The following is a 20,854-nucleotide window of genomic DNA, read 5'->3' on the forward strand; positions in this document are numbered from 1 at the left end:
CCAATGCATCAACCACACTGCAAGAAATGGTTGCTAACCTGTTGGGAGTTATGTACCAGATCCTGAAGTGCCTTGCGATCTAGGGGTACAGGCGAAGACAGTTTTTTATGCAATTCATCTAACAAATACTCTTGGTACTGTATCATATGGAATTGACAATTTAATGCCCTCATAGAAAGAGTGGAAGTAGTATACACTTTTTTACCCCATCTCTCTAAAGCCCTGGACTTCCTTTCAGAAGGGAGTGGATTTTTAGTAGTGGCAGTTGCAACCCCTTTAGGGCCCTGGGAAATAGTTTCTGGGTCAGCAGAGTGACCCTTGTAAAGGAAATGTTGCGAGTCCGGGACCCTGTAGTACCTATCGGGTTTGACAGGAGCCGGAGGAAGGGAGTCAGGGGAAATGCTAGACTCAGAGTATACATCATCAATGACATTCAAAATAGGAGGAATAGCCAAAGGTCTATGCTGAGGTAAATGCAAAAAAGTCCTCAATCTCTTCCTGGAATCAGAGAATTCCTGGCCCTGCCATTTGAAATGCTCTCTCATGGAGTGAAGGGTCTCCCCAAAGGACAACTCTTCAGGAGGGGAGGCCGAGGGAATAGATTCCTCTGCATCAGAATCCTCGTAGGCCGTAAAGGCCTCATCCTGGTAGTCTGATAGAGCAGAGCCATCTGAGGCCTCATCAGAAGACTGGGGATCGGTGGGCTCAACCCTGGGCCTTTTGTCTAGGGGAGGTTGAGAGCCCCTGTCCGGATGTGGCTGAGAGCCCCTAATTAAGAAAATAAGGTCCTCAGCTAAACTTAAAATCTGTGAATCGGTAGTGGATCCCTGAGGAATAGCCTTGGGAGGCAGAGATTTTGGCTGTTTAGCAGCTTTAGCCCTTGTGAATGCCTTTATGGACATGGATGCAGGAGGCCTGGCTGCTCCACGTGCTGGCGTAGTTTTGTCTAGAGAAATGGTGTCGGATGTTTCCAGAACACCGGTTTCAGAGGGAAATTCTATAACCGACTCAGAGGAAGCCTCCGGGGCCGAGGTTGTTGGTTGTGCGGTTTCGACGGTTGTAAGTACCAAGGACTATGTTTCAGCAGACACAGAGACACTCGCGGTAGGCCTAGGCGTGGTTTCAGCCGGAACCACGGTCCGCGTGTGTCAGTCCTTGTCCTTCCGTTTTTTGGTTAAATGAGAAGTCGGAGTCTCCGACGGCATATTTTAACAGTAACTAGCCCCAAAAAATTCCTCTGCAAACTCCGCCCGACGCCTAAGAGTGCGTCGATTGAAGGAAGCACAGGCTGTACAGGCCGAGACGTCGTGGTCTGGGCCTAGGCAGGGGAGGCAGTAAGAATGGAAATCCTTATGAGGTATTTGTTTCCCACAAGTTAAGCAATTAACTTTAAGCGTTTGATCTGACATCGGCTGAGGCAAGAAAGAGTCCCAACGGGGTACTTAGCTTTTGAAGTCTTCGGTAGCTGAAGTTACAGGAGCTGGCCGACCGGCACTTGTGAACTGCTTCTGCTTCGGGCACCACGCGGCAAGAAAGACTGAGGAAGATGGCGTCGGCTGACGCTTTATACCCAGGCTCTGATGGGGAAAGGCAGACATCACCCGCCGCCGGACCCAGACTTTGGAATCCGGCCGACCAAAGGGCTGCCTGAGGCAGGACAACCCATATGTAAGGACTGCAGATGCATCCTTGAAGGACATCGGCAGTGGCAAATCCTGCTCTGGATTTAGAGTAAAGAGGCAAGTGGTAATGCTTGGTAAAGGTGTGCACTTAACTCCAAGTTGCAGCCTCCAAAATGTCCTTGGTTGGTACTCCTCTGAGAAAGGCTGCTGAAGTGGTTGTTGCTCTGGTAGAATGTGGCCTAATGTTATTAAGGACTGATTTTTCCATGCTGTGTGTAGCACTAACGAATAGAGTGTCCTATCCATTTGGAAATAGTTTGCTTTGAGATCGCCTTGCCCTGTGATCCTGCAGCATATGCTACAAACAATTGCTTAGTTTTCCTGAAAGCTTTTGTTTTGTCCAAGTAGAAGCGGAGCTGCCTGTGTATGTCCAAAGAATGCAGTTCTCCCCTTTATTCTGGGGGTTTGGATAAAAAGTTGGCAAATGGATGGTTTGGTTAAGAGCCACACTAGATACCACCTTTGGCATGAAGGTAGGGTTTGTCCTTAAAGAAACCCTGTCCTGATGAAATATTATAAAAGGTTCCACTGCCATTAATGCCTGTAGCTCCGAGACTCTTCGTGCTGAAGTTACTGCCAGGAGCACAGCTGTTTTCCATGATAAAAATTTTAGATAGGCTGTATTGGCTGGCTCAAAAGGTGGCAAGGTCAGTTTTTCCAAAACAAAATTGAGGTCCTAAGTTGGTGCTCTCTGTGGTGGTCTTGTTTTTAACCCCTCTGAGGTACTGCTTTAGCAAGGGATGAGAGTATAATGGAGGATTCATGTTGTAATGAGCTGAAATGGCAGAGGCGGGGATCTTAATAAAGGACAGGCCTTTGTCCAGCATCTCAGTTAAGTATTGTAAAATCTGAGGAATGCTTGGGACAAGAGGGTCAAGGCTTTGAGCCTGGTTCCAGGCACAGAATCTCTTCCATTTTTCTGAGTAAGATTTCCTGGTGCTAGGCCTCCTGGCCTCCAAAATGACATCCATAACCGCTTTAGAGAATGGTGTTGCCTATTTGACTAATGAATCTGCCATGCAGCCAAGTTTAGGCGTTTGAGCTGACCATGCAGGATCTGATTGTTTTGTTGAGTCAGAAAGTGTGAAATTTGAGGCAAAATCCATGGTGGGCCTTGAGCTAAGTTCTTTAAGATTGGGTGCCAGTGCTGGCGTGGCCAAGTCTGGAGCAATCAGGATCATCTGTGATTTTTCTGGTCTGGCTTTTAGGAGTACCTTTGAAAGGAGAGGCAGTGGTGGGAAGGCATAAACTTTTAGGCTTTTCCAGCTGAACGAAAGAGCATCCACTTTCCATGCTTGTGAGTGGTAAGTCCTTGTACAGAATTTTTGTAGTTGGCAATTCAGTGGGGAGGCAAAAAGATCCATGTCTGGGCACCCCCATTTTTGCATTACCATGCTGAAGATTTGTGGAGTCAATTTCCATTCGTGAGGGTCCATATTTCTGCTTAGGTCTGCCAGAGTATTTTTCTTTCCTGGCAGGAATTGTGCTTGCAGATGAACTTGATAAGTTAGAGCTGTGTTCCACAAGGTCATGGCTTGCCCGCATAGGGGATAAGAATGAGTGTCCCCTTGCTTGGTTATGTACCACATTACTGTGGTGTTGTCTGTCTTTAATAATAATTGTTCTGGATGCAGAAGGTCCTTGAAAGTTGTTAGGGCATTTTGTAGGCAACATCTTTTTTTGATTGATGTGAAGATGCATTTGGTCTGTGGTCCACTTGCCCTGAATACATTTTCCTGCCATGTGTACTCCCCAAGCGTAATCCAAAGCATCTGTTAGTCTCTGCCTGGCTGTGAGTAGAGGGAAAGGCTGACCCTTGTTGAGGTGACATGCCTGTGCCCACCATCGAAACTCCTGTTGTAGGCAGGGAATCATTGGTATTACTGTTTCTAAACTGTTTCTAAACTGTGAGAGCGTTGAGTCCAAACACTTTTTAGGTACCATTGTAATTTCCTCATATGCAGTCTGGCAAATGGAATTAGTAGTATGCAGGATGCCATGAATCCCAGGGCCTGCAGAATTTTTCTTGCAGGGAGATTGGACTTTTTTTGCCAGCAATTGAAAATATAGAGTAAGTTGCCCCTGTTTGTCTGGTGAGAGATAAGCCATCTGGGCCGTTGCATTCAAGCTGGCACCCAGGAATATCTGTTGTGAGGGCACTAGTTTTTGATTTCTTTTCGTTTACTGTGTACCCTAGAGAAATTAGCAACCTTTTTACAAACACCAGATGCTTTAGAAGAATGTCCTTTCTCTCTGCTTGAATGAGGCAGTCGCCCAGGTATGGATATATTTGAATTCCTTTTTGTCTGCAAAATGCAATTACTGGTGCCAGGCGCTTTGTAAAGACCCTGGGCACAGTAGATAAGCCAAAGGGCAGTGCAGAGAATTGGTACTGCATTGTACCAGCTTTGAATCTGAGGTATCTTCTGCAATCTTGTCTGATAGGGACATGCAGGTATGCCTCTGAGGTCCAAAGTAACAAGCCATGCCTTCTTGCCCAGCATGGGAAGAAGTTGCTGTAGTGTCAACACTTTGAATTTCGGAACATCCAGGTAAGTATTTAGAGTTGAGAGGTATAGTATGGGTCTCCAGGCTTTGTCCTTTAAGGGGACCAGGAAGAGTTGAGTAAAATCCTTGTCCTTGTTCCTGCTGTGGTACTTTTTGAATAGCTCTCATGTCCATGAGGGCTGAAATTTGTTTTTGAGCCTCTGCCCATTGATTTTGTGGCAGGTTTAGCATTCCTTTTAGCCTTGGTAAAAGTGTGAAAGTGGAACCTGTAACCTTGCGACACAATATTCAGAACCCATTTCTCTTGGGTGATTAGGTTCATAGGTTAGTACTAGGCTAACTACCCTTGCGAGCTATTTTAAGCCTAGCCAATTATCCCTTGTGAGATTCAAACCCTGCACCTTGTGTTTGTAAGGCAAACACCTTAACCATTAGGCCACCCTCTAATAGCTTATATTTGCTACTGGCATCAAGGGTTACACATTCTGCCAACAGCAAACATGTCTGAATGAGCATTCTCTAAATCTGAACTAATGTACAAAAAGTCTTTATGAAAATATGTATTATGGGCATTTATAAATTAACATTTCATACGAAAAATGACAGGAGAAAGTGCAGCACATATTTGAATTAATGAAATGCATGAAGATGTACAGGTAATGCATAGTCTTCAGTCATCTTCAGAATCTGAATCGTATGCTTTTCCTCTGATTGTTTTTTTCTCTATTTTAAATATGCCTGTCCCAGGCTTTTTTGAAGTCTGAAATGGAGGCTCCATCAAATTTCCACTGTAACTGATGATATCAGCACACCCTAGTCTCCACTCTAAAGTCTCCGTTGTAAATTCATCAGTGTTTCCCAAGTCAGAGAAGCCAACAATATAATCCTTGGTCTTTCCATCCTTCAACAGTGCTAGAGTTGGAAGGACTTTTATACGCAGTCTCTCACACAAGAATGGGGCTTTTTCAGCATTAAGTTTCAAAAACTTAGTTTCGATGTGCTTTTTAGCTAAAACTGCTAAATGCTTGTCAAGTATCTTGCATCTGATAGTAGAGTCTCTGTAAAAATGACAAACCACGTTTTTACTGTCTTTAACTTCCTGGAAAAAATCTTTTTCACTTGGAATCTCTCTGTATTCACCATGCCCTTTGGCACGCCATTCTTGCTTCTGTTGCTGAGCTCTCTTCAGAGATTCAAGTCTTTTTTCTTTAAGCCTTTCCAACTCATCTTCATCCATTTGTTCCAGTTTATTGAGCTCGGCATCTAGCTGTTCCTCTATTATTTGGGCAGACTGAAGCACCTGCTGCTCCAGCACTTTTGAAATTAGGTCAACTGGGGTATCTGCTGCCATCCTGCTGAACCCGTAATCCTGGAAAAGGACTGCTTCATAACACTGCTTTGTCTAATATGGATTCTGGAAAGGAACAAACTGGCCTTCCTTATGGAAAGACTTGGTTCTTCCCTCTTTATACTGAAGCCATCAAGTTCTCCAATGCTCCAAGTTCTCCAATTCTCCAAGTTGCCAATTTTGAGAAAAAAGTGCAATCCCCCCCCCCCACCCCCCGCCTCTTGGGCGTCTGTACCTGCCTCTCTGTGGCCTGTAGGCCAACTTCTGCTAAATTGAGGTGGCTGTACCTGTAAGAAATCTTTGACTGTTTGCATAGATTTAGCTTTATCCTCCATTTTCTTTAACACCTCTTCTGCCTTAACACCAAACAAGGTATCATGCTGTAAAGGAGCATCCAATAATTTTGCCTCAACATGGTCAGGTAAACTCTGTTCTTTTAACCAAGCATGTCTTCGAATCACAGAACCTGTAAACTGCGGCTCTACAAGAGGCCTCCAAAGAATCAAAACAACATTGCAGAGTATGTTTTCCCACCTGTTCAACTGCATGCAATAAATTCTGCATTTCTTTATAGTCAGTAGCTTCTGTGAGCTTGTAAGCATTTTCTGTTTTAACTGAGCCACTAAATACTGTTGGTACTTAAGCATGTGAAACTGGCAATTTAAAGCCCTTACTGCTAAAGTGGCAGAAGTGTAAATTTTCTTCCCCCATCTATCCAATGCTCTAGAATCTGTCAGAGGGGACTGGATTTTTTGCAATGGAAGCCCTAACCCCTTTGGGACCCTGGGAAATGGTTTCTGGGTCAGCAGAAGGGGTTTTATAAAGAAACTTGTGAGAGTCAGGGATTCTGTAGTACCTATCTGGCTTGGCTGGTGCAGGGGGCAAAGAATCAGGAGATAAGCTGGATTTAGAGAACACATCATATACAATATCCAACACAGGCGAATAGCAAGGGGCATGTGCTGAGGCAATAAAAGAAGTCCCGGAGCCTTTTCTTGGATTCTGAATAATCCTGACTTTCCCAATGGAAATGCTCCCTCATGGTATGTAAAGTTTCCCCAAAAGAGTAATCCTCAGGAGGAGAGGCTGAAGGGATAGATTCTTCAGCATCAGAGTCCTCAATGGGGGGGTAGAGCATCCATGGTCTGAAGAGGAATCAGTCTGCATCCTACCTAGGCCTTTTCTCAGGAGGGGGATGGGAACCCCTGATTAGAGTAATGAGGTCTTCGGCCATTTTGAGCATCTGTTTCTTAGGCATGGAAGACTGTCCAGGAGAATGCTGTACTTGCTTCTATGTTTTTAATGGTGTTTTTGTCTTGGCTGTTGCTTTAATGGTAAGTTGTGAAGGTCTGAAAATACCCTCAGAAGCCGATGCTTGCTCAGCGGCTCCGGACCCATCTCAGGGATTAGTTTCCGTAGGCCCAATACCTTGAGTTCAATACCTTGAGTTTCCAGAGGCCTAGTTGTCTCCACGTGGGAGTCTGAGGAGGCCTGTGGCTCTGAGGTAGCGGGTGTTAGGGGCTGCAAAAGCACCTCGGAGAACCGGCGACTGGCCTAGAAGAGGCTCCGTCAGTTTTGGACCTCGGATGCCTGTCTTTATCCTTGTCCTTGCGTTTTTTATGAATTCCGGTCGGTGGTTCCGACGGCATTGTATAATTGAACCTTCGGCCAAAGTAGTGCAAAGCAAAATCAAAACGTCGTTTTATAGTGCGTTTGTTAAACCTGGCACAAAACAGACAACTAGTGACGTTGTGATCAGGGCCTAGGCATGGAATACAGTAAGAGTGGAAGTCCTTATGCAGTATTTGCTTCCCACAAGAAATACAATTAACTTTTTCTGACATTGGTCTGAGGTAAGAAAAAAGTTTCCCCAACGGGGTACTTAGCTTTATTGAAGACTTCGGATCTGAAATTCGACTTCGAAAACCGCGCGGCAAGAAAGACTGAAGAAAATGGCGTCAGATGCATCTTGTATACCCCTGGCGCACTGACGCCAGGAAGAAGCAACAGACGCCGGACCAAGACTTTGGAACTCTGGCCAACTGCGGGACCGCCTGACGGCAGGATAACCCAAGTGTGATGACTGCAGCAGTGTAACACGATGAACATCCCTGTAATACCCATCAGGTTTTCTGGGAGCAGGAGGTAGTCAGGCGCCAGGCTACATTCCGAGAAGGCATCAACAATGTCCAGTACAGGAGGTATAGCTAAAGGCCTGTGTTGAGGCAGGAGTAAGAAATCCCTAAGCCTCTTTTTGGAGTCAGAGTAATCCTGGCTTTCCAAGCGAAAATGCTCCCTGAGGGTAAGCACGATTTCATCAAAAGAGAAATCCACTGGAGGGGAAGCAGAGGGAATGGAGTTCCCTGCATCAGAATCCTCATAGGTAGATAAGGGTAAATCCTGGTCAGAGGAAACAAATTTTAGATTCCTGATCAGAAGAATCATAAGGAAACTCAGTCCTAGGTCTCAGAGGGGGAAGAGTTGGCTTCCCCTGATTAGAGTAATAAGGTCTTCAGCCATTCTTATTTTTTAGGCAGAGAGGCCTGACCATATGGTCTGTTCGTCGGTTTTCTAGGCATGGATAGAGTTTTAGGCCTTGAAGAAGATGGCGTTGGTTTAATATGCAAGTCAGTAGGCCTGAATACACCCTCAGAAGCCGGTGCCTGCACAGCGGCTCCGGACCCATCCAAGGCGGAGACATCCGCAGGTTCCACAGTTGAAGCATCTTGTGGCATACCGGACTCCGAATGGGTCTCAGTAGAGGCCTGTGAATTTGAAGTAGTGGGTATCAGGGGCTGCGAAAGCACCTCACCAAGTACCCGGCGAACTGGCGACTAGCTTAGAAGCGTCGTTGGCAGCTTTGGACCTATGCGGTATGTCTTTATCTGTTTTTTTTGGAATGTCGGTAGTCAGGTGGCTTACCAAAGCCATATCTGGATAATTGAACCAAGTACCAAAATATTTAGAAGCGTAAATAAACAGACGAATAGTTTAAATAAGGCACAAAACTGACAGTGAGGTACGTCGTGGTCAGGGCCTAAGCAAGGAATGCAATATGAATGAAAATCTTTATGAGGTACTTGCTTTCCACAAGAAATACAATTAACTTTTACTGACATCGGTTTAGAGCAAGAAAAAGGTTCCCCAATGGGGTACTTAGTTGAAGACTTCGGTTCTGAAACTCGAAAACGAAAATTTCAGGAGTCGGACGAATGGCACTTGCAAACTGCTTCGGGCAAGGCAAGAAAGACTGATGCAATGGCATCGGCTGCATGGTTTATATCCCTAGCTGATATCATGGAAGATGAGACAGCAACCGACGCAGGACCCAAGACTTTGATAATCAGGTCAAATGAGGGCTACTGTAAGCAGATAACCCAACATGTGATGACTGCAACAGTGAAACACAAAGAACATCTGTAAATTCACCTCAGGGATTCCACCTGTGTCCCTCTTGGACAGGGGCAATAGGCACTGATCACGGAAATAAGGGTAGAACTTGGCAATAATTGTAAAGGGCCCCAAGGCCATTAGCCTAATAACTTCCTATGATCCTACGAATTTCCTATGAAAATGCCAGACTCTTCAACATGCCTGCTTGTGTCAGTGAAACTGGCACAAGCCATTTAAGACTGTAAATGAGACAGTGAGATTAACATTCCTGTGAGCAACACAGTGGCTTATTCTTCAGGCAATGGCTGCATCCATGATTGGTAAATGGAATTCTGTGCTACCAAAACTAAAAGAGCTTAACTCCCACATTTTCAACATGGGCTGCTTATGCACACTGCAGACTTGTGCATTAAATCTGGTGTAAAGACAATGGCTGTACCTGTGGAGGAACCAATATCAGATGCGTCACTTTTCCAGCACTGCACAGCATCAACAAAAGCTTAAGAGTATGCAGTTTGTGGATACTGAACCTCTCAAAATTATCAGTTATACCCCCACTCAATGGCCAAGTTTGTCAAAAGGCATCAAAAGAAATTTGCCTCGTGGCCCGCCCAAGATCCTACTTCATTGTCCTATGAACGGACTGTTAAAGTGGATCACAGAGAATGCAGACCCACGACAATAAGCTGGTATTTCCTTTTCCTGCAGTATGCCACTGAACCACTGTAGAAATTCTACGTGCAAATGCAAAGAAAGGAAAACAAATTGCTCACTTTGCACAATAACATCCAGAAATTGCTACAGGTATACGCTAGTAGGGTACTCAGACCACCAACTGATAGGCAGTTTCTGGGCAATCTAACTACCACTGACATTTTTTTGAAGTATAAGACTATCTTGCAAGACAGTGAAATCTGTATAGGTCCTGATGTCGAAACACAGTTGTATTATAATATGGATTATATCAAAGGTACAATAAAACAAACTTTTCAAGAAGCTAAACAGTTTTACTTTGCAGTCTTACCCAAAATTAAAAAACACTTCCCTGCTAGAGATCCTCTGCAGCAAACATGGCCAGCTTATTAGATCCAGCTATGAAACAGCTTTCTTCTACTACTGTTGCACATATTAATTTCTGCAATTCACAAATGAAGCGCTGTAAACTGATTTAACAAATGATGACATATGATCATAGTCATATGAATCAGACATCTAATTTCCTGAAGTACTGGTCCATAGTGCTTCACAGCCCTGCAGTACAAGACCTCCCAACATTTCAAAAACTAATGTAAACTGTGCTTTGCTTGTTGCACTCAAACAATGAAGCACAACGTGCATGTAAGCATGGTCCACAAAGTAAAAAATGAGCTCAGTCACCTGACCTAAAAACTTTAAGCTCTTTACAAGCAAAAGATGAATGACTGCTCTAATTGCTACTGCATGAAACACCCTAAGCACATGCCGGAAGCAACAAGAAGGCAACGACTGCTTATAACAAAATATTTGATGGCATCAGTTGCAGAAAGTGACTGCCTTGTCTAGTCAAGAGGATGCTGAACAATAGATGTACGACAGAGGAGAAATTATGTGTAGAACTGTAGCAAATAGTTTAACAGTAGTCTGGGAAGTGTCTTAAAAAAATTATGTACTTGTGCTTTGCAAATGTGTAAGCACACCTAACTTAATGAAAATGGAAGTCATGGGTGCAAGGGGTAAGCATGCATTACTTTAAATACAACTGTGTGAAAATATGAACACTATTTTAAGCATGTCTGTGTATGCATGCAACTATTAAAAAACTGCTCTAAAATGATACTGTGGGCGTGTTCATTAATGTGCTTATTTGGGTATGCATATCAGTTAGTTATGTACTCACCATAAAGTACAGTTTTGTACCTACCATAAATGTAGATGTTCGAAGATCCACATTGCTGCAGTCCTTACACTTGGATAGTCCGCTGTCCTCGGTCGGCCCGAATATCAAAGTATTAGGCTGACGTCGGTCAAGGCGCTTAAGACTGACATCAGGACGTCAGGGTACAAATGCGCATGACCGACGTCATATCCTCAGTCTTTTCTTGCCCCAGATGTCAGAAGACCCTAAACAGAAAGGTCAAAACCAAAAGACAGCAAAAAACAACCAACCACCCTTATACTAACCATATGTACAAAATATACAAAATTCACAATATGTACAACCCAAACCACACAACCGCCTCTAACTACAGAGGGGAAGGAGGGAGGGTAAATTGGACTGCAGCAATGTGGATCTTCGAACATCTACATTTATGGTAGGTACAAAACTGTACTATGTTCTTCATCTCACATTGCTGCAGTCCTTACACGTGGGTAGAATCCCAAAGCAGAGATAAGGGAGGATGGCAAAACAACAATGCAGTAGACGCTGCCAAAATGCCCTGTAAAATTGCAGTGGCAAAACCAGCCCTCGATTTAGAGTAAAGTGGAAGGTGATAATGCTTAGAGAAAGTATGCACTGAACTCCAAGTAGCTGCCTCCAAAATATCCTTAGTTGCCACCCCCCTTAAAAAAGCTGTAGAAGTGGCAGTAGCCCTAGTGGAATGAGGCCTAATCCCAGCTGGAATCTCCTTGCCATGATGGGAATAACAGAAAGCAATACAAAACCCAATTCACTTAGAAATAGTTTGTTTTGACACAGGCTTGCCCTGAGAACCCAAAGCAAAAGAAACAAATAACTTCTGAGACTGCCTGAACCCTTTAGTTCTGCTCAAATAATATCGCAACTGCCTATGTATATCCAAAGTGTGCAAAATCTTTTCCCCTTTATTTTGGGGGTTTGCATAAAAAGTAGGCAAATGAATAGTTTGGTTTAAAGCCACACTAGAAACCACTTTAGGCATAAAGGATGGATTAGTACACAAAGATACCCTATCCTTATGGAAAATTAAGAAAGGCTCAACCGCCATAAGGGCCTGTAACTCAGAAACCCTTCTTGCAGAGGTAATGGCCAACAAAAAAGCAGTCTTCCATGATAAATATTTCAACTCAGCAGTAGCTGCAGGCTCAAAAGGTTGTAGAGTGAGTTTCTCCAACATAAAATTGAGATCCCAAGCAGGAGTAGGAGCTCTCCGTGGGGGTCTTATATTCTTTGCCCCTCTAAGGAATTGCTTAAACAAAGGCTGAGAAAACAATGGTGGGTCACAGTCATAGTGAGCAGAAATTGCTGCAGCATGAACTTTAATAGAAGAGAAGGACAAACCTTTGTCCAGTAACTCAGTAAGATATTGAAGAGCCATACTTAAATTAGGCTTAGAAACATCAAATTCCTTTGCTGTACTCCAAAATAAAAATCTCTTCCATTTATCTGCGTACACTTTCCTTGTACTAGGCCTTCTGGCCTCCAAAATAACATTCAAAACTTGCTGTGGAAGCGGAGACCCTCCAGGGTTTAAAACAGAATATGCCAGGCTGTCAGGTGAAGAGAGTGAAGTTTGACATTGAGTAAATGACTGTTCTCCTGAGACAGAAGGTGTGGAATCGAAGGCAAAGGCCATGGAGGCTCTCGTACCAGACTTCTCAGTAATGGGTACCAGTGCTGTCGAGGCCAATCTGGAGCTATTAAAATCATCTTTGGCTTGTCCTGTCTGACCTTCAGGAGTACCTTTGGGAGGAGAGGCAGAGGTGGAAAGGCATACACATGAAGATTGCTCCAATTGAATGAAAGAGCATCCACTTTCCAAGCTGTAGGATGAAACCTTTTTGTGCAAAACTTTGGCAGCTGGTAGTTTAGTGGAGAAGCGAACAGATCTATGTCTGGAGTTCCCCATGACACTGTCAATTTCTGAAATACATGAGGATCCAATTTCCACTCGTGGGGATCCATAATTTGCCTGCTCAACACATCTGCTAAGGAGTTCTGTGCTCCGGCAGAAACCTTGCCTGAAGATTTAGCTGTAAACTGAGAGCAGTCTCCCACAAAATCATTGCTTGTCTGCATAGAGGATAAGAATGCGTTCGCCCTTGCTTGTTGATGTACCACATGACAGTTGTGTTGTCTGTTAGAACCAACACCTGCCCTGGAAGAAGTAAATCCTTGAAAGCTATTAAAGCAAATTGGACTGCTAACATCTCCTTCAAGTTGATATGTAGATGTTGAAGTCTGGCAGGCCACGTGTCTTGTATCCACATTCCATTTAGATGAGCCCGCCACGCTTTGTCTGAGGCATCTGTCATTAGAATTTGACTCGCCTCTGGCGGGTCACAGAGAGTCCCTTGTTTAGGTGACATTCCTGAGCCCACCACAAAAATTCCTTTTGAATGCAAGGTATTATCTGAATGACAGTGTCCATATCTTGGCAGTGCTGTGTCCATACATTTTGAGATACCATTGTAGCTTCCTCATATGCAGTTTGGCATTGGGAAGCACCAGAATACAAGATGCCATGAACCCTAAGGCTTGAAGGACTGTCCTTGCAGTCAGCCTGGACTGATGAGACAATTGATGGAAGTAAAGAGAAAGATTCTTTTGTTTGTCCGGGGTCAAAAAGGCCATCTGGGATGCTGTATTCAGTCTCACACCCAGAAAGCACATGTCCTGAGAGGGTACTAGACTGGACTTTATTTCGTTCACAGAATACCCCAGGCATCTTAGCACTGCTATCACATATTGCAAATGATGAAGAAGTTCGTCCTTTCCTTGGGCCAGAATCAGGCAATCGTCCAAATAAGGATAGATTTGTATTCCTCTTAGCCTGAAGAAAGCAATCACTGGAGCCAGAACCTTCGTGAACATTCTGGGCGCAGTAGATAAGCCAAAGGGCAATGCAGAGAACTGATAATGAGAAGTCCCAGCTCGAAAACGCAGATACTTCCTGCAACTTAGCCTGATAGGAACATGAAGGCAAGCCTCCTTGAGATCCAGAGTCACCATCCAGTGATCTTTGCCCAGCAGAGGTAAAAGCTGTTGTAACGTCAACATTTTGAACTTGGGAATGTCCAGATAAGTGTTGAGGATAGATAAATCCAAAATTGGTCTCCACGTGTTCCCCTTCTTTGGTACTAGGAACAGGCGAGAATAAAATCCTAGGCCCACTTCTGACAGAGGGACCGGTTGTATGGCCCCTATTTGGAGGGGCAGAGAAATTTGTTTGTGAGCCTCTAGTCTTTGCTGAGGAGGAACGTCCGGCATGCCTTTGAAAGGAGGCAAGGTATGGAAATAAAACCTGTAACCTTGGTGTATGATATCCAGTACCCATTTGTCTTGGGTAATCAAAGTCCAATTTTCCCTGAAGAGTGCCAACCTTCCTCCCAAAGGTGCTGCCAGGCAAGAAGGATCTGGCAGCTGAAAAGGTAGGTCATTGGGCCTGTTTACGAAAGGACTGGCCCCTGCCCTCACCTGAAGATTGTGCAGGAGAACTCCCTGTTCTAGGTCTGAAGGAGCTCTGAGCTCTACCCCTACCACGCCTAGATCTACCCCTAGACTGTGAATCATAAGAAGGGTATGTCCACCCCTTAGCAGGCCAATTCCTACTAAACTTGGAGGCTGGACTTGCAAAAATCTTTAACAGTCTGCATAGACTTAGCCTTGTCTTCCATTTTCTTCAAGACTGACTCAACAGGTGAACCAAACAACACATCAGACTGTAAAGGAGCATCCAAAATCCTTGTCTTAACATGTTCAGATAAATTCTGATCCCTCAGCCAGGCGTGCCTGCGAAGAACTGACCCAGTGGCAGCCACCCTAGACGAGGCCTGTACAGCATCAAAACCACATTGTAAAGAATGCTTACCCACCTGTTTAGAGACATGCACTAAATCTTGTAATTTCTTACACTCAATGCCTTCCGCCAGAGCATCTACCTTAGACTTCAGTTGAGAAAGAAGATAGTTCTGATATTTCAACATGTGAAACTGGCAATTCAAAGCCCTCATAGCTAAGGTGGAGGAAGTATAGACTTTCTTTCCCCATCTATCCAAAGCTCTGGCCTCTTTATCTGGAGGAACCGGATTTTTTACAACAGAGGCCTTGACACCCTTAGGTCCCTGACTAACAGTTTCTGGGTCCGCCCTAGGACTCTTATAAAGATATTTATGAGCCTCAGGCACCCTATAATACCTATCCGGTTTAACAGGAGCAGGAGGCAAAGAATCAGGATTAAGTGAAGCCTCCGCAAACACATCTTCCACAACATCCAGAACAGGAGGTATAGCCAAAGGCCTATGCTGGGGCAAAACAAAACTCCCTAAGCCTTTTCCTGGAATCAGAGAAGTCCTGACCTTCCCACTTAAAATGCTCCCTCATGGAATGAAGAGTCTCTGAAAATGAAAAATCCTCTGGAGGAGAAGCAGAAGGGGTAGATTCATCTGCATCAGAATCAGAATAAGGAGAGCACTCCTGCAAGTCTTCAGCTGAAGACTCTGAAACATCTGAAGGCTGCTCAAAACTCCCCAACTCTGGTTCCACCCTAGGCCTCTTATCTGGAGGGGGCAAAGAACCTCTAATCAAAGAAATTAAATCTTCTGCCATTTTAAGCATGTGCTTCTTGGGCACAGATCCTGAAGAACTAGGAGTGACACCAACAGAAGCTAAACCTGGCCTGCCTCTGGGAGAAGCCTTAGAAACAGAAGGAGAAGGCCTAACCACCCTAGGAAGGGAGGGGAGTACAGTAACCTGAGAAGCCCCTTCAGCCTGACCTGCCTCCTGAGAGGCCACATCCTGCAATAACAAAGTCTCCCCCTGGGACTCCTGAGAAGCCCGGTGGAACCACCGTTCCACTGATGCCTCTAAAGAACCGGCGTCCGGACGACTCTTCTGCCTGGGCTTAGCTGCCTTGTCTTTGCGCTTCGAAGAAGCGGACGTCGGAGCATCCGACGGCATCTTATAATTGCACCGCTTCCCAAAGACCAACCTGGCACAATCCAACCTTCGCTTAATAGTGCGCTTATTGAACCTAGCACAAAAGCGACACCCAACAACGTCGTGCTCAGGCCCCAAACAAGGAATACACAAAGTATGATAATCTCTATGCAGTATCTGTTTCCCACAAGAAATACGGTTATTCACTTTTCCTGACATCCGGAAACCACTGAGGCAAGAAAAACCAAAATATTCCCAACGGGTACTTAGCCAACTTTGACTCAGTCTGAAACTCCGGTCGAAAATTTCAGAACGCCGAACGGCACTTGCAATGCTGCTTCTGCATCGGACCATGCGGCAAAAAAGACTGAGGATATGACGTCGGTCATGCGCATTTGTACCCTGACGTCCTGATGTCAGTCTTAAGCGCCTTGACCGACGTCAGCCTAATACTTTGATATTCGGGCCGACCGAGGACAGCGGACTACCCAAGTGTAAGGACTGCAGCAATGTGAGATGAAGAACATCGTTAGATGTACGCAAGTCCATCTCGCCTCACATTCTTCACTTGTGGGTTCGGAGCCGAATGTCGGCTCAGACTGCCTATTTACTAGCTTGAAATGCTCCACATCCCCAGATCTAGTTTGCTGCTAACAGAAGTATTGTATCCATCGCCCAAACACACATGCATACCCATAACAACAAGGTCCAACAAATTATCCAAAGGGACTCTAACATCAGAAGTACAAGGATATCCTCCAAATCCTCCAGGCGTGGTAGACGGGGGGGGGGTAATGAATAATGTGAGGCGAGATGGACTACATACATCTAACGTTATGGTGAGTACATAACTAATGTTATGTAGTCCTCTCTGGCCTACATTCTTCACTTGTGGGACAGTATCCCTAGCACCTACATCCTGGGTGGCTCAATGGAAAATACTCCTGAGCACTGTGGAGCCAAAAGATGATCTGCCCCTGGACACCACATCCAATTTGTAATGGAAAACAAACATGTGAGGAGTAGCCCATGTTGCAGCCGCACATATAACATCCATCAATAACCTAGCCTGAAAGGCTGTGGAAGTGGAAACTGCTCTGGTAGAGTGCGCTCTGACAGGAAAGGGCAGGCTCTTTCCCCCTGCCTGATAAAGGAGACGCAACCAGCTATCCAGCTGACACTCTCACACAGCCTGCTCTTAACTAAACTTTCAGAACTTAACCTTTCCCCTTCCTCTGTGAACTGGTTCTCCAGCTACTTATCAAATAGATACCAAGCTGTAAAATGGAAAAAGGCCACTTCTTTCCTTAGTACCCCCACCGGAGTTCCCCAAGGCTCCATACTTGGTCCTCTTCTCTTTAATATATTTATAAATGATTTCCGCAAATCTATCCCATTCTCAAACATCATCCAATATGCTGACGATTTGACCATTATCTGCTCTGCCACATCTATCCCTATGCTCCAAAAGCTTACACAAGAAGCTTTTTCAACTACTGAGCACTGGATGAAAATAAATCACCTAGCACTCAACGCTTCCAAAACTAAACTAATGGTATTTACCCCCTCAAAAACTACTCCTTTCGATATAAACACATTCTTGATTACTAGTCAAAATAACTCATTTCTAGAACTGGTGTCTGAAACCAAGTTACTTGGTGTTCAAATTGATAACCAGCTTAATTTCAACTCCCATCTACAACTAAATATTAAAAAAAAAACATCAAAAACTAGGTATGCTCTATCGTCAAAATCGGTACCTTACAAGGACTTCAAAAATCACTCTCTCTTCTTCCTTTCTTATCCCCTCCCTTCTCTACGGAGCACCACTCCTAACTAATCTTCAGTCCTCTCTAAAAAAACTTTCCTCTTGCTACAACAAAATCGCCAAGTTCGCCAACAGCCACAGGTCTTCCACCCACCACTGTTCCTCTCTCCAAAAACTAAATTGGCTTGAACTACCTAACCATCTCAACTATACTCAGCTAACCTTAGCCCATAAACTCATTAACAACCCCTCTCTTTGTCCCTCCCTGTCTTCTGCTTTTAAGATGCACCTACCTGATAGAGTTTTAAGGTCAAACAATCAAAACCTATTAGAAGTACATAAACAAACTCGTCCCCCAGGCAAAAACTTACTATCCTTTAACCTAGCTCGTCTTTGGAACTCACTCCCACCATCCATTCGCATTATCTCTAACCATTACATGTTCAAAAAATCTCTTCACATACATCTAAAGTCCCAATGGGAATGCTCTTGCTCTCACCCCTCATAAAAAAGTATAGTAATCTTCATCTTCCTTTCACGCTCATGTCTTCTGACTATACCTTATAAAACTAATTCTCCTTACAAAACTACTACTCTGTATGACAAAGCAATATTACTTTTCAAAGCCTAAATGCACCTCACTTTTTCTTTACAAGATTGTATTGTTGAAATGTTTCTTGAATATTGAAATCAATGTTTGTATTCGTTTTACATTTGTATAATTATCATTAGTAATCTATTGTATGTACCTAGTCTGTTTGTTTTTGGAGCTTTTCTCCCCAGGACTCCATTGAAAACGGGTTATTTTTGGCCCAATGGACTATCCTGGTAAACCAACTGCAAATAAATAAATAAATAAATAAATAAATAAATCCACCTAGAGATGGTGACCTTGGAGACTGCAGACCCCAAGCGATTCTCTGAGAATGAAATGAAGAGCTGGTCTGACGTCCGCCAATCTTTAGTCCTGTGTAGATAAAAGCGTAGTTGCCTATGAACATCCAACAGATGAAACTGGTACTCTGCCTTATTGGAGACGTTGGGGAAGAAGACCGGCAGCTCAATGGACTGATTAATATTAGATACGGAAGCCACTTTGGGCAGTAAGGATGGATCTGGTCTGAGAGAGACTATCTTTATGGAATATCAAATATGGGGGCTTGACTGATATGGCCTGGAGTGCTGATACTAGTCTAGCCGATGTGATAGCCATCAGAAAGGCAGATTTCCATGTAAGAAATTTTAAATTGCAGGAAGCCGCGGGCTCAAAGGGTGGGAGACTGAGGGCCTGCAGAACAAAATTGAGGTCCCAGGGCATAACGGGTTGAGATACAGGGGGACGAATGAGAAGAGCCACATGATAATTTGAAATAGCTGCCAGCTGAACTTTGATGGTGGCTGAGGCAGACCCTTAGTAGAATAAAGGAGACAAAAATTCCAAAACAGAGTCAATGGGGGCTGTGTAGGGGTCAATACCTTTGGACTGGGCCCATATCGAAAACCTTTTCCACTTGCTAGAGTAGATCTTCCTAGTGGACGGCTTATAAGAGGACGAAAGAATATGGACCACATCTGGAGAATAATCGTGGCACCTGACTATGGATGGAAGTGGAATAGCCAGGCGGTCAGCTGGAGGGTCTCCAGGGAGGAGTGGAGCTGTCCCGACATATGTGTCAGCAAGTCTAGACGAGGGTCCAGAGTCCAAGGAGCATCCATGATGTAAGGTTGAAGGAAGGGGAACCATACTTGTCGAGGCCAGTGTGGCGCGATCAGAATCAACCTGCTTCCCAAGGATAGCGCTTTCTGAATTACCCTCGAGATAAGAGGAAACGGAGGGAAAGCATTCAGCAGACGCGAGGGCCAATTGTGCGCAAGAGCGTCTATTGGAGATTGCCCCGGTGGGGGGATCAGCGAGAAGTAGTTGCTGCATTTCGCATTGAGGGGGCTGGCAAACAGGTCTCAGCAAGGCTGACCCCATTTGCTGAATATACTGTCCGCCACCTGGCGGTTCTGGGACCACTCGTAAGGCATGAGATCTCCCTGTTTAGCCTGTCTGCAATCACATTGGTTTTCCCCGGGATGTGCATTGCCACCAAGGCCAGTTGGGAAGCTATCGCCCAATTCCACACTCTCATGGCCTCCCTGCATAGTAGGTATGATCTGGTTCCTCCTTGTTTGTTGAGATACCACACTACTGTCATGTTGTCTGGGTGTATCGCAAGAGTCCCTAGAGGGAGGACATCCTGAAGAGCCTGCAACGCTAGGAGCACTGCCCTCATCTCCAGGACATTTATGTGCAAGTCTATCTCGTGCTCCTGCCACGTGCCTTGGACCATCCTGCCGAGATAATGCCCCCCACCCTATCCAGGAGGCGTCCGTGGTCCCTGTGGCTACCGGGTTGGGTGGAACAAAGGATTTCCCCTACGTCTAAGTTGTTGGTGCATAGCCACCAACTGAAGTCCTGCTTGCATTTGCCTGTGATTAAGATAGGATGGGATAGCGGTAGTCTTTGGAAGGACCATTGGGCGAATAGGAGCCACTGTAGGATCCTCATATGTAACCTCGCTAACAGGACCATCATGATAGTGGACGCCATTGTCCACAGCAACGGAAGAACTAGTCTTGCTCTCACACGTGTCAGAGGCATCATCCAAACCTGTCGTTGCAACCCTGTGATCCTCTCTATAGGTAGGAATGCTCTCAACCGAATAGTGTCCAACTCTGCTCCTATAAATGAGACATGCTGTGAGGGTAGCAAGGCAGATTTTTTCCAGTTTATTGTGATGCCTAACTGGTGACAAAGACCGATAGCAGTATCTCTGTTTTGAAGAAGTAGATGCTTGGTGGGGGCGGATAGGAGCCAGTCATCCAGGTAAGGAAACACCTGGAATCCTTGATGTCTCAAGTAAGCCGTCACCAATGCCATGCACTTGGTGAACACCCTGGGGGCTGTGGTGAGACCAAAGGGCAGGGCTCGAAACTGGAAGTGCCGGGCTCCCAGCCGGAAGCGTAGATGACATCTGGATGCTCTGTCCATTTTGATGTGGTAATAAGCATCCTTCAGGTCGATGGAGCACATCCATACTTCCTTTCCCAATAATGGGAGAATCAAGTGTAGCGTGACCATCCGGAATTTGGACTTGTGTAACTTAAACTGGCCTAGCCCGAAGGAGTAAGGGATACCACACACAAATACTCGCAACCTACAAAAAGTAATGCAGCAACACTAAGAACAATTCTACTTGAATACACACAATTAGCCAAAAAATAGCGAAAAATCTTCACAAGAAATCTTCACAAGAAAGAGATTCTTTAAAAAA

At 44.8% G+C, this 20,854-nt stretch overlaps 2 protein-coding genes across 2 annotated transcripts in view; both read right to left on the reverse strand.

The window, feature by feature from the left end:
• POLR2A (RNA polymerase II subunit A) overlaps positions 1 to 20,854 on the reverse strand; it is a gene marked incomplete in the record, with an annotated part of 2,048,627 nt that overhangs the window by 696,437 nt on the left and 1,331,336 nt on the right.
• Positions 4,587 to 5,582, reverse strand: LOC122806537 (thioredoxin domain-containing protein 9-like). The gene has a single exon (XM_044077037.1). It carries the CDS (start codon positions 5,539 to 5,541, stop codon positions 4,861 to 4,863), a length of 681 nt encoding a protein of 226 aa, XP_043932972.1. The 5' UTR covers positions 5,542 to 5,582; the 3' UTR covers positions 4,587 to 4,860.

This window comes from Protopterus annectens, chromosome 7.part0, assembly GCF_019279795.1.
Source record: "Protopterus annectens isolate FY-2018-M chromosome 7.part0, PAN1.0, whole genome shotgun sequence".
In the NCBI taxonomy this organism is placed as follows: domain Eukaryota; kingdom Metazoa; phylum Chordata; order Ceratodontiformes; family Protopteridae; genus Protopterus; species Protopterus annectens.

Bases quoted from the DNA above. Each gene is read 5' to 3' on its own strand.
- LOC122806537 (XM_044077037.1), bottom strand. From the start codon at position 5,541: ATGGCAGCAGATACCCCAGTTGACCTAATTTCAAAAGTGCTGGAGCAG.